The sequence below is a fragment of the Scophthalmus maximus genome, chromosome 16, assembly GCF_022379125.1.
Source record: "Scophthalmus maximus strain ysfricsl-2021 chromosome 16, ASM2237912v1, whole genome shotgun sequence".
Classification (NCBI taxonomy): domain Eukaryota; kingdom Metazoa; phylum Chordata; class Actinopteri; order Pleuronectiformes; family Scophthalmidae; genus Scophthalmus; species Scophthalmus maximus.
The window spans coordinates 10,055,340-10,068,362 of record NC_061530.1 but is presented as its reverse complement, the minus strand read 5'-3'; the positions used below and the strand labels follow the sequence as shown (position 1 = coordinate 10,068,362).

General features: G+C 44.0%; 2 protein-coding genes across 2 annotated transcripts in view; both read left to right on the top strand.

Moving 5' to 3' along the window:
* The first annotated feature begins 1,416 nt into the window (after positions 1-1,416).
* LOC118287847 (peptide Y) lies at positions 1,417-4,489 on the top strand. The gene is made up of 4 exons (XM_035613422.2): positions 1,417-1,552; positions 1,836-2,023; positions 3,280-3,363; positions 4,265-4,489. Exons 2-4 carry the CDS (start codon positions 1,836-1,838, stop codon positions 4,287-4,289), a joined length of 297 nt encoding a protein of 98 aa, XP_035469315.1. The 5' UTR covers positions 1,417-1,552; the 3' UTR covers positions 4,290-4,489.
* Positions 4,490-4,599: 110 nt separating this feature from the next.
* mpp2b (MAGUK p55 scaffold protein 2b) overlaps positions 4,600-13,023 on the top strand; it is a 31,226-nt gene continuing 22,802 nt past the window's right edge. Inside the window, exons 1-2 of the mRNA XM_035613420.2 lie at positions 4,600-4,983; positions 11,523-11,603. Coding sequence (XP_035469313.2) covers positions 11,573-11,603 — 31 coding nt within the window. The 5' untranslated portion in view covers positions 4,600-4,983; positions 11,523-11,572. The remainder of the gene's footprint in view (positions 4,984-11,522; positions 11,604-13,023) is intronic.

The window sequence follows — 13,023 nt, the reverse complement described above, 5'->3', positions numbered from 1 at the left end:
AGTCATTCAGTTTTGTCCATATAAGACAAGGATATGACCTCTGAAGAAACATGTAGACTGCATCATTTCAAAACTGAGACAAACTCTTATCCACCACAGTGGGAGGAGGAACCGGAATGCATTCGGCCTTTAAACGTTGAAGACACTAACTCCATTCAACAACTAAATATCTTTGTCCACGTCTCTCTCCCTGTGTGCAAACAGACAACAAACCCCTCAACGTGTGCACACAGTCCCAAAGATGACTGCACCTGCCCGGCTGCAGGAGGAGGGATGACTTCAGGCGCCACGCACTGAACAGTAGACCGTGAAGATCCGAGATAAACGGGAGCCGCTGGTCATAAATGCGAGCGGTCACATTAGACTCAGTCCCAGCTCTCGAGACCTGAAAGGTATTTGTGGACACAGTGTCACATCAGCGTTCTCGGCCCGCACCCTCCCTCGAAGTCTCAGTGGCGACATGAATTTGAAGATGTATCGAGTAAAAAAAAAAGAAAAAAAAAAGTGATCATTGATTCACCAACACCTCATTTAATTGAATCCTGAGATAATGATAATTACTTTGCTGTGTGTGTGTGTGTGTGTGTGTGTGTGTGTGTGTGTGGGTGGTGGGTGGGTGGGTGTGAACTGCAGCCTATGACCTCTGCTTCCAGGCCATGTGGAAGGCGCCATCGTCCTCCTCCTCATCTGAATAACACATGCAGGAGTGATGAGCACATGGAAGGCTAAAGGTGTCTCGGATAATGACCAGACACATGTGGGCCTTTACCCATCGCTCATCCTGTGTATCCACCAGAAGATGAATGTGTTTGTTCATTAACTACCCGCGTAATGGAGTCAATAAACTCCACCGGTTGCCTCTGATTACAACCCTCCGAGCACTGCACGAGCTGATGGATTAACAGAAAGTCTCGTTCGTGTCGGCACCGTTGTGTGAATACTTTTAATATTTGTCAGATCGGAGAAGAAAGCTCAATAAAAGCATTTTTTTTTTGGACAGAAAGTCTGTTCAACTCCTTGGCTCACTCGTTACACGTGGACAGAGGCTGCAGCCTCGGACTGAGACCAACCTGTCATGGTTTGAATGTCCGTGGTGCTGAGCGGGCAGACTGAGGGGAAACCCTGCAGTAATTCACTTCATGAGAGGCTGCAATCGACAAGTCGTCACAGTTTAGGTGTCGGAACAACGTAGCACCACGAGAAGCGCCAGCAACTACGATTTGAACACTTATTTTAAGTAAGATTATGAGAAATTAATCACGTTCGCCTTATTTTACGCACGACGAATGAACTTTTCCACGCGCCGGAGACTGAAATTTACGCAGGCAAGTTTGTACTCCAGCACCCCCCCCCCTCCGGACCGACCCCTCCCCCCCCCCCCCCCCCCCCCGGACCGACGGTGCTGGAGGAGAAAGGCGAGGGGTGTGGTCAAGTGTGGCTCAGTGCGCATCAGGTATCATCACCATCATCATCCCTCACGATATATAATCCTGCCAACCGAGAGGAGAGCGGCAACAGCGGAGCGACTCCACCAACAGACAACTGTCAAAAAGTGAGTCTTCATACTTTTCTCTTTCTTCTACTTTAACCGGAGTTAGTTGTTTTTTTTCCCCGTGGAAACCTCTTATGAAATTCACATCAGCTATTGAGTAATGCTTTTTGTGCCTGAAGGGATTTGCGTAAAGTGGCGCAGAAGCGCAAACATCACAAAAGTATTTCGGCGTTCACTTAAAGTTTATGCAAGAGTTTGTTTATTTTCGATAACTTTTTTTTTTAAATATCATTATTATTAATAAGGGAAATGATGCCCCGGTGTTCCTCCTCCTCCTCCTCAGATGGCCAGCACGTTGAGGTCGTGGATGATGTTCGCAGCGCTCGTACTTTGCCTGCTGGTGTGTTGGAGCAGCTTGGCGGACGCCTACCCTCCCAAACCGGAGAGTCCGGGGAGCAACGCCTCACCGGCCGAGTGGGCCAAGTACCACGCAGCTATCCGGCATTATGTGAACCTCATCACCAGGCAGAGGTCAGTCAGCATGGTCTATACATTTCAAATGTTTTTATATATCTATTTTCATCAAACAAACAAACAAGTCAACGCAGGGAGGTCTTCAGTGAAGTTACAGTGATTCTCTGGGTGCATTTGAAAATCATCCGAGTCACAGCGGCTCTGTGAGTACGATTAACTGTAAAATCAACACACAAAGCATCTAATAAAAAGACTAATAAATGCTGGAAAACATGAATTTACTTTGGTACTTTTCATCCTCTGGTTGGTCAGACACGTCGTCCACTTCCCCTGAAGACAAGGACCGTCACCGGAGGATCCAACTCTCCCTTTGTGGCATGAATTTGCTCATAAAAGGCTTTTTTTTCACTCTGAATCAAAACTTTTCATATGCTGAAGTCATAAGTTCGTCCTTTCTTTTGCAAGCAAAATAGCACTCTTAATGGCTCATTATTATGCTTAAATTACAACACACCGCTGTTCATGTTATAAGAAATAAGGAGGCCGAGAGCAGGAGCCTGGTCTTCCTCTGTTCAGAGCAGAGAGGAGCCTGTAATTGTTCTGTTAAGTCCCCACATCTTGTAAAAAAAAACAAAAAAACATCCAGGAAACAGCAGACACATTAATGAATTCCATTTCATTCTTTGCAGGTGAATCAAGACTGTATTATGTACAGTATTCAATACAAATCCTGCATGGTTGTACACATTTCTTTTATGCATCGTAAAGAAATGTCTTTTTATTGTTTTCTTGTCTGTCGTGACTTTCCCTGTGATGGAAGCTGGGTGTATCTCCCCATCATTAACCCTCCTGCTCTGTAATTAAAGAGGCTTGTTTGTCATTAGACTCGAGGGGCTGCGTGCCACCTTTGGCCCCTCGTGGCTCCAACAAAGGAAGGTTACAATTGCCAGGCATTGATTTTTTGCATTGAAGTCGGAGGAGCTTGTTTGTCGTTTGCCTCGCTGGACACTGGGGCAGTGAACTCGAAAAATTCTCCTCTTTTCTCCGGCGATTGCACAGTTGACTTTTGGATTGGACTGCAGAGAAGTACACTGATTAAAAACTTAGCAGGGTGTATGCAGCTAACTTATCTTGTTCACAGCTGGATAAGTCCACTAAAAATTCATAACAAGCCAGGTGGGGTCACGCCAGAGCACCTAGTGAAATGCTGACCGGGTGACTGGTGTGGAGCACAGAGGGGGTTTCACGTGGACGAGAGTCTCCAATTAATGCCGAGCTGCAGTCATTACATGCGTGCCTTTGGTTTTCTGCAGGTATGGGAAGAGGTCAACCCCCGAGCAGGCGGTGGCGGCGTGGCTGATGTTCGGGGCTGATTCGAGCCAAGACACTGAACCACGGTGAGAGAAGCACATGAGAATACATCTCTGGTTAATTCAGATTTTATACTGAAACTGGCAACTGACAGAATTCAGAGCCTAAAATGAAAGACAACATTTGGTCATGCTGGAAAAGCCCCTGAAATAATATTCAGAGGATGGAACATTAATATTTCTAGAGACTTTATGTGGGTTAGGAGTTTCCCCCAGTGGAGGTTGAATCATCTATGCTTCCAATGCAGTTGGCCTCTGAAAGACGAATCTATTAACAACAACAAAAATCAAGAAATTAAGAAAATCAATGCACAAGCTATGAGAACATCATATATGCAGCTGCATTACTGGCCAGTATTGAAGAAAAGCTCCATCACCAGGGGAAGGAGTCAAATCAGCATCACTCTGTCTTACATTTTTGATTTATAACTCATAATAACATAGTATAACTCATAATCTACATTATGGGTTTAAATGTGACAGTCAACAGTTTGTCATTATTAGCAACGCGCGATTTAATGAGACAACACTCACATAGAATGTACCAATATTTTCATTTTCTATTTGCAAACAGTTTCAGTTTAAGATTACACATCATGACTGCCATGAATACTTTTTATTTTTGCTCCACTCTGCCACGTGACAGTGTGTACATCCCAAAATATAAGTCCTGTTGGTGCAGCATGTTGTCATACTGCTTTGTTGCTCTGATCCGTGCTGCAGAAGAAGGATCACGTTTCTTCTGTTTAGCTCCTCGTTAATATTCTTTACCCCTCAGAGTGTTGATCAGCATCTTATCTCACTGTGGGTCCAACCACAGCTTATTGTCCATGTCATCGCTACAGTGTCACAATCGCCTGTCTTGGACAGTTGAACCGGTTAAACGTGATGATGAAGCAAATAAAAAAAATATTCTCTTCTCTCGCAGCTTGGACTACAGCGACCAATGGTGAAAGACTTCCCAATATTCCATTTACCTACAATCAGAAAAAAATGTCGAGACAACCTGCACTGGACTTTGTGACTCTTGCATTTTTAATTACTCATTAATGTGCATGCAAAATGTTTGTTGAGCAAAAATGTAAATAATTTGTATTAAATCAATGACTTTACAATAAAGACTGAATGGAATAAATGGAATCAAAATATCAAACCCACACCCTCTGATAGTCTTTATTTTATTTATATTTTTCAAACTGTGCTTGCTCTTTTCGCCACTAGATGTCGCCGGATCACTAGGAAGCGTTCAGGTGCCAGTCGGTTTATCTCGCTCCCGGTCTGTGCACGGGTTCACGTCGACGGCAGGAGACGGGATTTCAACTTTCTCTCGGGGGGCACCGCGCCGACAAGACGCGTTCGCTCTCACCAACGCTGCGTGTGCGTCTGTCGAAGGGGAACCGGATCAGTGCGCGCGGAGAGACCTCGCAGGCTGTCAATCAACGGAGCGATTCGTGAGCGCACGCGAGACGTTTTAGGTTAAAGATAGCAGTGTGTGTGATCGTGTGTGATCGTGTGTGTGTGTGTGTGTGGGTGCGGGCTGCGGTGTCGTCAAAGTGACTGCATAGATTAAAAAGAAGAAGCTGCGAGCCGACCGCTGGAGACACCTCAGCCCCTCTGACTGCATCCGAGACGGAGGCAGCCGCGCAGGTGAGCGCCTCAACCTTCCGCCGGTCACGGAGGGGACGCGGTGTTCCGGTTGTGTTCTTCTCAGAGACGCGGTCGTCAGGTGGCCACTCGTAGTCAGTCAATTATTTTCATTTGTGAGTGAGTAAGAGTCTTCGAAATGACGCCGGGAGACGCACTCCACCTCGTGGGCGCATTTGGTATTGAGGTTACGCACAGTTGTGCGCACGGGAGCTATACGCGACCGCCTCGACCGACCACGGTGTCGTGGCCCTTGTCCGTCGCCGCATGTCGTTTTGTCCCGCGGCTTCTTCGTGGTCCGCGGGCTATAATGGGACACCTGGCCAGGGTCCGGCGGCCACAGGTGACACGCAGCGGCCGTGTCCGTGACGGCACAACTCACGCGCACCACAGTCTGTAAAAGGGCGAATTCTGGGGAATTAGAAAGAAAAAAAAAAAAATCCGCGCAAAGAATGATGTTGATGATAATGACAAAAAGATTGGATGTGGACGTCATGCGTCTGTTCGTCGCCAATGCGCATGCCCACTCATCCGAGAACGCGTGCAGGTGTCTGAGACGAAGGGTGGATGGACATAAGGAATATAAATAGATGGGTTTCACATAAATAATAATAACAGCAACAATATATTTATATATATGTGTGTGTGTGTATGTTTGTTTATATATGTATAAAATATTTCCAAAGAAATCTGTGTATAACTGTTAGGAAATGTATATACCAAAAATATGTACATACAGTTAATTATTACAATTTATCCATTCAATAATCCTGACTGCACAAAACCATATTTAGCTTAAGCGTATTTTACCCTAAATAAGACCAACATTTACTAAATGAACCTCATGCTGTGTTGAAGAAGACTTGAAACTAGTGACCGAGACTTCTACAGAATCCGACTTCTTTTCTGCAACCAGGGGAGTCGCCCTCTGCTGGTCCTTCAAGAGAATACAGCTTTCAGGCACTTAAGCATTGGCCCTCACTTTCCAGAGTCTCTTTTTATATACAGTCTGTGATATGACAGAAACATCAAAGACTTTTGATTTATGTTCATGTTGATTTGATAATCTTCTATGGTAGACATTGGTAAAGTTGCACAATACTGGCGCTCACCAGTTATGCTCAAATGTCCATGGTGGTTTTTTTCTGTCTTGAGTTAAAGTGTCACACTGTGAGGTCATTTTATCACTGCGGAGAAAGTATTGAAATGACCTTTGCCAGCGAGAGAGATGTTATTGTGTGTTCAGTGATGGAAGAGATGCAGTGTGCCCGGGGGCGGGGAGATGTGAGGGTCGTTATTTGAACGGAACTTCAGTTTACACATAAATCTATTTTATGGCTTACAACATTAGACCGTAGCTATCTCAATCTTAAAATTTTATGCATAGTTGATAAAATGTTGTCAATTCAGTAAAAAAAAATCCTTTTTTTAAAAAGATTGTGCACTAGACTCAAGTGCAGCCACGAACAATAATGAAAATGAAATCAAACCTCAAGCATTTATTACTGTTTCCCTTGAATATGCATAATGTCTAGTTACTTCTTACAAATATATATGATAGATATGAAAATCTGTTAGATTTGCAGTGTGTCTCTGTTAGATTTTCATATCAAACCACACTCGGGTCCCATTTTCTGAGGGTTTTCGACTGGGATTAAATAAAACTAAACCGTTTAATCAGTTTCTGTTTTGGAAGAGGGAGGTTTACCATAAATTCCTCTGCTTCAGACAGCTTTGGATTTAGATCGGCTACAGGCTCAGCAGCAGGTCTGGTTTAAGTTATCTCGATACTTTTTTTTAAAGATTTAAGAACTGCTGCTGGAAGTCAGACTCCTTAGACTGTGGAAAATGTGTTCTTCACTTTTGAATACATTTTGTATGAAACACAAAAATTAGGAACATGGCAATGTGACCATGGCATGTCTGAGCCCCACAGTAATGTATACGTGACATTAAATGAATACGACGTTGGTCACTCATTTAGGACAATTTAAAGAGCTCCCCCCGTGGGACTCCTGATCCGCGTCCAGATCTCCTGTTTTCAGACACAAACTCTCTCCTGCTGCGATCTCGATCGCAGCGGGAGATTGTCAGAGTCACATCCCGGTTTTCCTGGCGTCCTTCACAAGAGCACCTTGAGTGGTGCTTGACCATGACACTGTTCGGTTTTACTGCTCTGACGGACTGAGTGAGTTATTACTACATCAAACAGGAATCGTAATCAACTGCAGGGAGAAAGTCTCTGGAAGCAGAGGCCCATTCACACTCCGTTCTTCAGGGAGATTAATCGGCAGCCGTTCGTGAGGCCTCAGCATCTTTTCCCCAACCTCGGTGGTGTCATTCATAAAAATGACCGGCTCATTTACTCTCGCACCTGCCACCTCGCTCCCAGGGGCACAGATCTCCATATACAGACACTCCGCCGTTATTGTGACAACCGCATCATTTCATTTTGTTCCATCGTGGCAACTTTCTCAAAAAAAGAAAAGAAAAAGGATTGGGGACCTTTAATGAAATCCAGGCAGGGTCGTGACTGTAAACGCTTCCCTGGTTGGCCCTCAGCACTTTGCCTGAGTACTTAGCCTCTCAGTGGTATGCACATGACATTTAATTCCAATTACACAAATTACTATCTGTGTAGATCCGAGCGAGAAGGAAGGAACGCTAAGACGATCAGATTTTATTAGATTTCTTGTTTTCTGCTGATATCGGTGGATAGGGGTCAATCTTGTGTCATCCGGCTGTTTTCAAATTCTTTAGCAATGTAGAATACAGAAAAAATGGCGAGATTGAGTGAACTGCTCCATACCGTCTTTTGAGAGCGTTTAGAACTTAGTCCGACAACAGGGACATGTACACATGCTGGTGCTTTCTCTGAGATATTGGAGGACAGATGCTCTTATGTTTCCCCAAAATGTCATTCAATATTTTTTGCCAGAATAGTATAAATTGTGACAGCGTTGGCTTCTCTTTCTCAGGAAGCCACGGGGGAGCTGTTCATTTTCCATAATAAGCATCTGTGAACCAGTCCTTTTTTTTCCCCACTTCTGGTGAATTTGTTGAGATTTTCAGAGCTGCAGAAAAAGTGATCAGGATCAGCTGTTTGAAATCCCTGTCAAACCGGTCTGTTGTGTGAATAATAGTCTGCTTTTTTTAACCATTTGTGCTGCTAGTAAATCATTTCCCTCGGCTATAGAGCAACCTCGTATTGAAGTGGAGCTCAAACCTTTAAAAGATCCAATTTTAGCACCAACTTATTATTATTTTACGCATTTTCCCTTGTTGCCATGGCAAAAGGCCGGGGGGGGAGCGAGGAGTTGCTCATGGTTGTCTTGGATACAACAGTTTTTCCTTGTTAAGTAAAGAGAAGAGCTGAACCTGTGGGAGCACAGGGTTATTTATAGGCCTGACGCCAGGCTGCATGTGTGGATTAAGACTTGCTTGGTCGTGTGTGTGTGTGTGTGTGTGTGTGTGTGTGTGTGTGTGTGTGTGTGTGTGTGTGTGTGTGTGTGTGTGTGTGTGTGTGTGTGTGTGTGTGTGTGTGTGTGTGTGTGTGTGTGTGTGTGTGTGTGTTTTTACAGGCTTTAATGCAGCCTGTGTTTTACACTTGCCATACAAACACTTGTGCCTCCACTTGTGTCATTGCTCAAGGCCAAAATGTGCCCCCCCCCCCCAAAAAAAAACCCCTGAACAAACCCAACAAGTTTGTAGCAGTAATTTCTTTTCAAGGAAATTGAGATTTTCCACCACAGGGATCATCACTGATAGAGAAATACAGTATGAAACATGAAGTCATTCATCTCAGTACATGGGGTTTGATAGTGCAGGCTTGTAGTCCTTGTAGACAAAATTCTTCCAGAGCAAAAAAAATAAGCCACAAACCAAAGTGGATTGTAGAGAGACACCATCCAAGTTCAGTTTGAATAGAAAAAATGTTGGATGTAGCACTTGAATTTAAGGAATATGTCTAAGGGTTGACCTTTGCCCCTGTTCCTGGTTATGTAAGATTAGGGTGTTGGAGGAATGCAAACCTACCTATTGTTGCACTGGTTAGGTTATTTGGTATCAAAAATGTCTAAAACACACACACACACACACACACACACACACACACACACACACACACACACACACACACACACACACACACTCACTCACGCACACATATGAGAATACTTATTTAATCCTTCAATGTACAGCTTGATTACTGGTTCCAATACCTGTTAGGCAACTTGTCACCAATTACCAAGAACGTTCCACCACCAGCGACAACTGCACCATTATTAGATGTTTCCTAATTTGACCTTTTCAGTAGTATAAAACAGGAGACGGGGACAGTGGCAGGGGCAAAGAAGCAGAGAATATCCCGCCCCCTCATCCTGAGTGTGTCAGTCCAGCTCCAGCACAGTCGGGTCCTTCCGCAATCGGCTTTGACGTCTTAGCTGCCGTGTGATCTCTGCATAGTTTTAACAAGCTCATTTCACAGTGCAAACACGGGATGACAGGGATAAGCCGGAGAGACTGGTATGTGCTGTTGAGGACCCGATCGCAGTTTTGCAAAAGCGCTTGGTCCTTCAGCATCTCAGAGAATTGGCTTCAATGTCGCACTGGTAGCAACAGTTACAGCTGTGAAACTGAAGTTATCGTGTCGTTCCGTCGTGGATAGTGAATATTTTCTCATCTCAGAAACATAATAAAGTCAACTACTCTTAAACAAAATGAATAGACAGAAAAGAAGTACTTGAAAAATGTGACAGCTTTTATCTGAGGCTGTTACGCTGAGTTCAGGGTGCACTGATCCAAATATGACCTGTCCATGTGTTAGGTGAAATGGATTAATTACTGAAGACAAAAGAAGGGAGTTGGATATGAAATGCCCCAAAATATGGTCATAATCAAAAAATGGCAGAATAAACCAGGTTATTGCAAATATTAATGGAAAGTAGCTTTACAGAGGGATAAATCTAAAGTTGAGCAGACATTAGAGTAATGAAGTTATTATTCTACCCTTATTTTGAGATGGAGGTTTGAAAAGCAGTAATACAGTACTAGCAGTTCCAGAACTCAAGTCCCGATGCATCTCCAGGCATCGCTGACTTTGGTGGATCAATATTTTTGGATTGTAACTGAAACGAATATTTAACTAGTGCCCCAGGGCGCGTTGATGAAATGCTTGGACACAAAAATGCAGCCCGCCAGTATCTGAACAACGAGGATTTTGGGAGTATTTGGATCTCTGTGTGGAGACGGAAATTATTAAAATGACACGGCTTGAGGACCCCTTGATTTATGATTAATGACCACTGAGCGGCTAGAAAATAAATACGTGAGGGATAAAAGAATCTTTCTCATTAGTGAGCGATGTCGCCCAGCCCGCCAGTTAAGAAATATTAGCCGCTCTGTAGTTCAAGAGAAATGTGATTCATTTAGGCTTTTGAGATAAATGGCATTGGAAACCAGACAGGAAGCATTTAAACTGCAGCCGTCGTTGTGAATATTCCTGTTCGTGCCCCCATTAGGCCCTTCAGTGTAACTCCTGGGGGCTTTTTGTGAAGCTCTTTCATCACAACAAATCTGAGCAGTGCCGACGATGTGGAAACAGTTTTACATGTTGACACACATGCACACGTTCACGCACGGAGACCCTGTGGTGACATTGGCGGGTCTTTGGCCACCACGGCACTGCTCCCATCACGGAAAGCTATATCGTCATAGCAACCAAGAATTTGCATCCTTGGATACCACCGCCTCCCTCATCAGCTGCACCCTTTTCTTCCTCGCCATTGTTCTGGCGAGGAACTCATACGCCTTATGTTTCTGCACAGCTGCAGGCTTGCTGACAGTCATCTCCTCACCCCTCTTATATTTTCTGTCTCTCTCCACCCACGCCGCCATTGATTGCCTTGTTCTGTCTATGTTAACCTCCTTAGCTCCTGAGCGTTATTCACCGGGTGTGTCTCACCAACCCCACTTCACCTCATAAGCCAGTTTTTGATCTCAGGACAGCAGATGCTTAGTCTTCCGCTCCTTTGTCCGTGATGCTTGTTGCTGCTTGTTGCTTGTTTCTCTCGGCCTCGTGTTAAATGGATCAATTAGAATCAACAGAGATCCTCTCTGAGCTAATGATAGCTGGCCCGCCCACTCACTCACCCACTGATTCTGCCTTTCCAACTGTTGCTAATAATGTGCCGGATGGACTTGATGGCTAAAAGTGTTTGGGTGTTGCCAGAGCAACTGGTTATTCTATTTTTAGGTATTAATAAAGTTAGATGCCAGCTGACATGTGTGGGAGCTCGATTAGACGGATTAGGAATGAGCTGCGTACACCGGTTCACCACAGGGAGGAATTTGATTTTGTGTGTTTCCTGTGTGTTGAACTCAACCTAACAACACAACTCGATCTTCCTTCCTGTGTTTCAGCCTAATTTCGGCCCCAGCGGTCTGACAACCGAGGGATTTTGAATTTCAAATTCACAATCAATGCTTCATTATTGTTTTCAATGCAGCTCCCCTCACTCTTTGTGCAATCTCTTTCATTGCAGTTGATACAACACTTTTTTGTGGACGATACTGGGAGGAACCAATTTTGGAAATGCCCGTGGCAACATCCAGCTCAGACTCGGGTAAGTGGCTTGGTCTCGCTCTGGTGTGTGTGTGTGTGTGTGTGTGTGTGTGTGTGTGTGTGTGTGTGTGTGTGTGTGTGTGTGTGTGTGTGTGTGTGTGTGTGTGTGTGTGTGTGTGTTTGTGTGTGTGTGTGTGTGTGTGTGTGTTAGCGAGAGAGAGATATCAAGAGAGAAGAGAGGGAGGAGATGCTGAGCGGTTTGTGGTTATTCCCGCACTCAGGACATGTATCTCATCTCCCGAGTTCTAATGTGACCTAATGAGCTGGCTAATAGAGCGCTAAAACCTCAGTCTTGGATCAGTCATGCCTCAAAGGATTTGCCGTTGTATCCTTCCATGTCCTCCACTCATGCACACTTCAGATCTGCAGTAGTGGCCTGGAATAAAAAAGTGCATCTGCACACACACACACACACACACACACACACACACACACACACACACACACACACACACACACACACACACACACACACACATTCAAAACAATTTTGGAACATTTACAGTCACAAGATCTAATTTCTACCCAAAGTATCTTTTTTTAAATATATATATTGATGTTTATTTGAAGAAGGGTTGTTTTTTCTATCAAATGGTTTCTCATGTTAAGAGAGACAGTTTGGCATTACTTCAAGTCATCAAACATGGCAACCTCTCAACAAATCCCAGACTAACTAAGGTGGTTGATGAAACAGATTCCAGGATGAAAAAATATAACAATTTTCTAAAAAGGAAACAACAACAACATGTGCAAAAGTTTCCACAGATCTTCAGGAATCCAGGTCAAATCACATTGTCGCCATGATGATCCCAACGAGATGGTCTCTTTTTGGCATGGTATCAAAGGGAATGTTCACGTGTATACCTTGGCGGTGATATCAAAGTTAAAACGGGGACATTTTTACATCGGTAGAATTATATTTTCTTTTTAGTGCCAAAAGAGACAAGAGTTGGCAACTAACCATCCTTCCATGCATTTCCTCTTCATACAGTGCCAACGGACCCTCGATCCAGGCACATGAAAGATTGAAAAGGAATGACCAGATGTCTGGAAAATTAAGATGATAAGTACATTGGTGAACAGAGGGCCAAATCTAGAACTCAAAGCTTCATAATATTTTATAAGGCCGTAATAAATCGCAGCCGTCGGCTGCCGGAGAGAGGGGGAAAGCAGTTGGATGGAGAGTTAAAATGTGTGTGAAGTTTCTGTTTTTGTAATGGGCCGTCAGTCAGTCTTGATTTATACACATAGCCTACATGTTACATTTAGTAACATGTAGTAAATCGTTTCTCCAAACCAATTCATGCCCTGTTTTGAATTTGAAAAGCATTTTCCACGAGGCTATATGTATATTATTATTTTTTTTGCGCAGGCTGGAAGAAAGGTTAGAGAAGGGTCAGTTTTGATTTAAAGCAAAGCGA

What these genes read in the sequence shown, in the direction of transcription:
- LOC118287847 (XM_035613422.2), top strand. Translation starts at nt 1,836, where the DNA reads ATGGCCAGCACGTTGAGGTCGTGGATGATGTTCGCAGCGCTCGTACTT. An exon ending in AACCTCATCACCAGGCAGAG is followed by an intron (nt 2,024 to 3,279) that starts GTCAGTCAGCAT and finishes GGTTTTCTGCAG; the next exon opens with GTATGGGAAGAGGTCAACCC. An exon ending in AGCCAAGACACTGAACCACG is followed by an intron (nt 3,364 to 4,264) that starts GTGAGAGAAGCA and finishes CTTCTCTCGCAG; the next exon opens with CTTGGACTACAGCGACCAAT.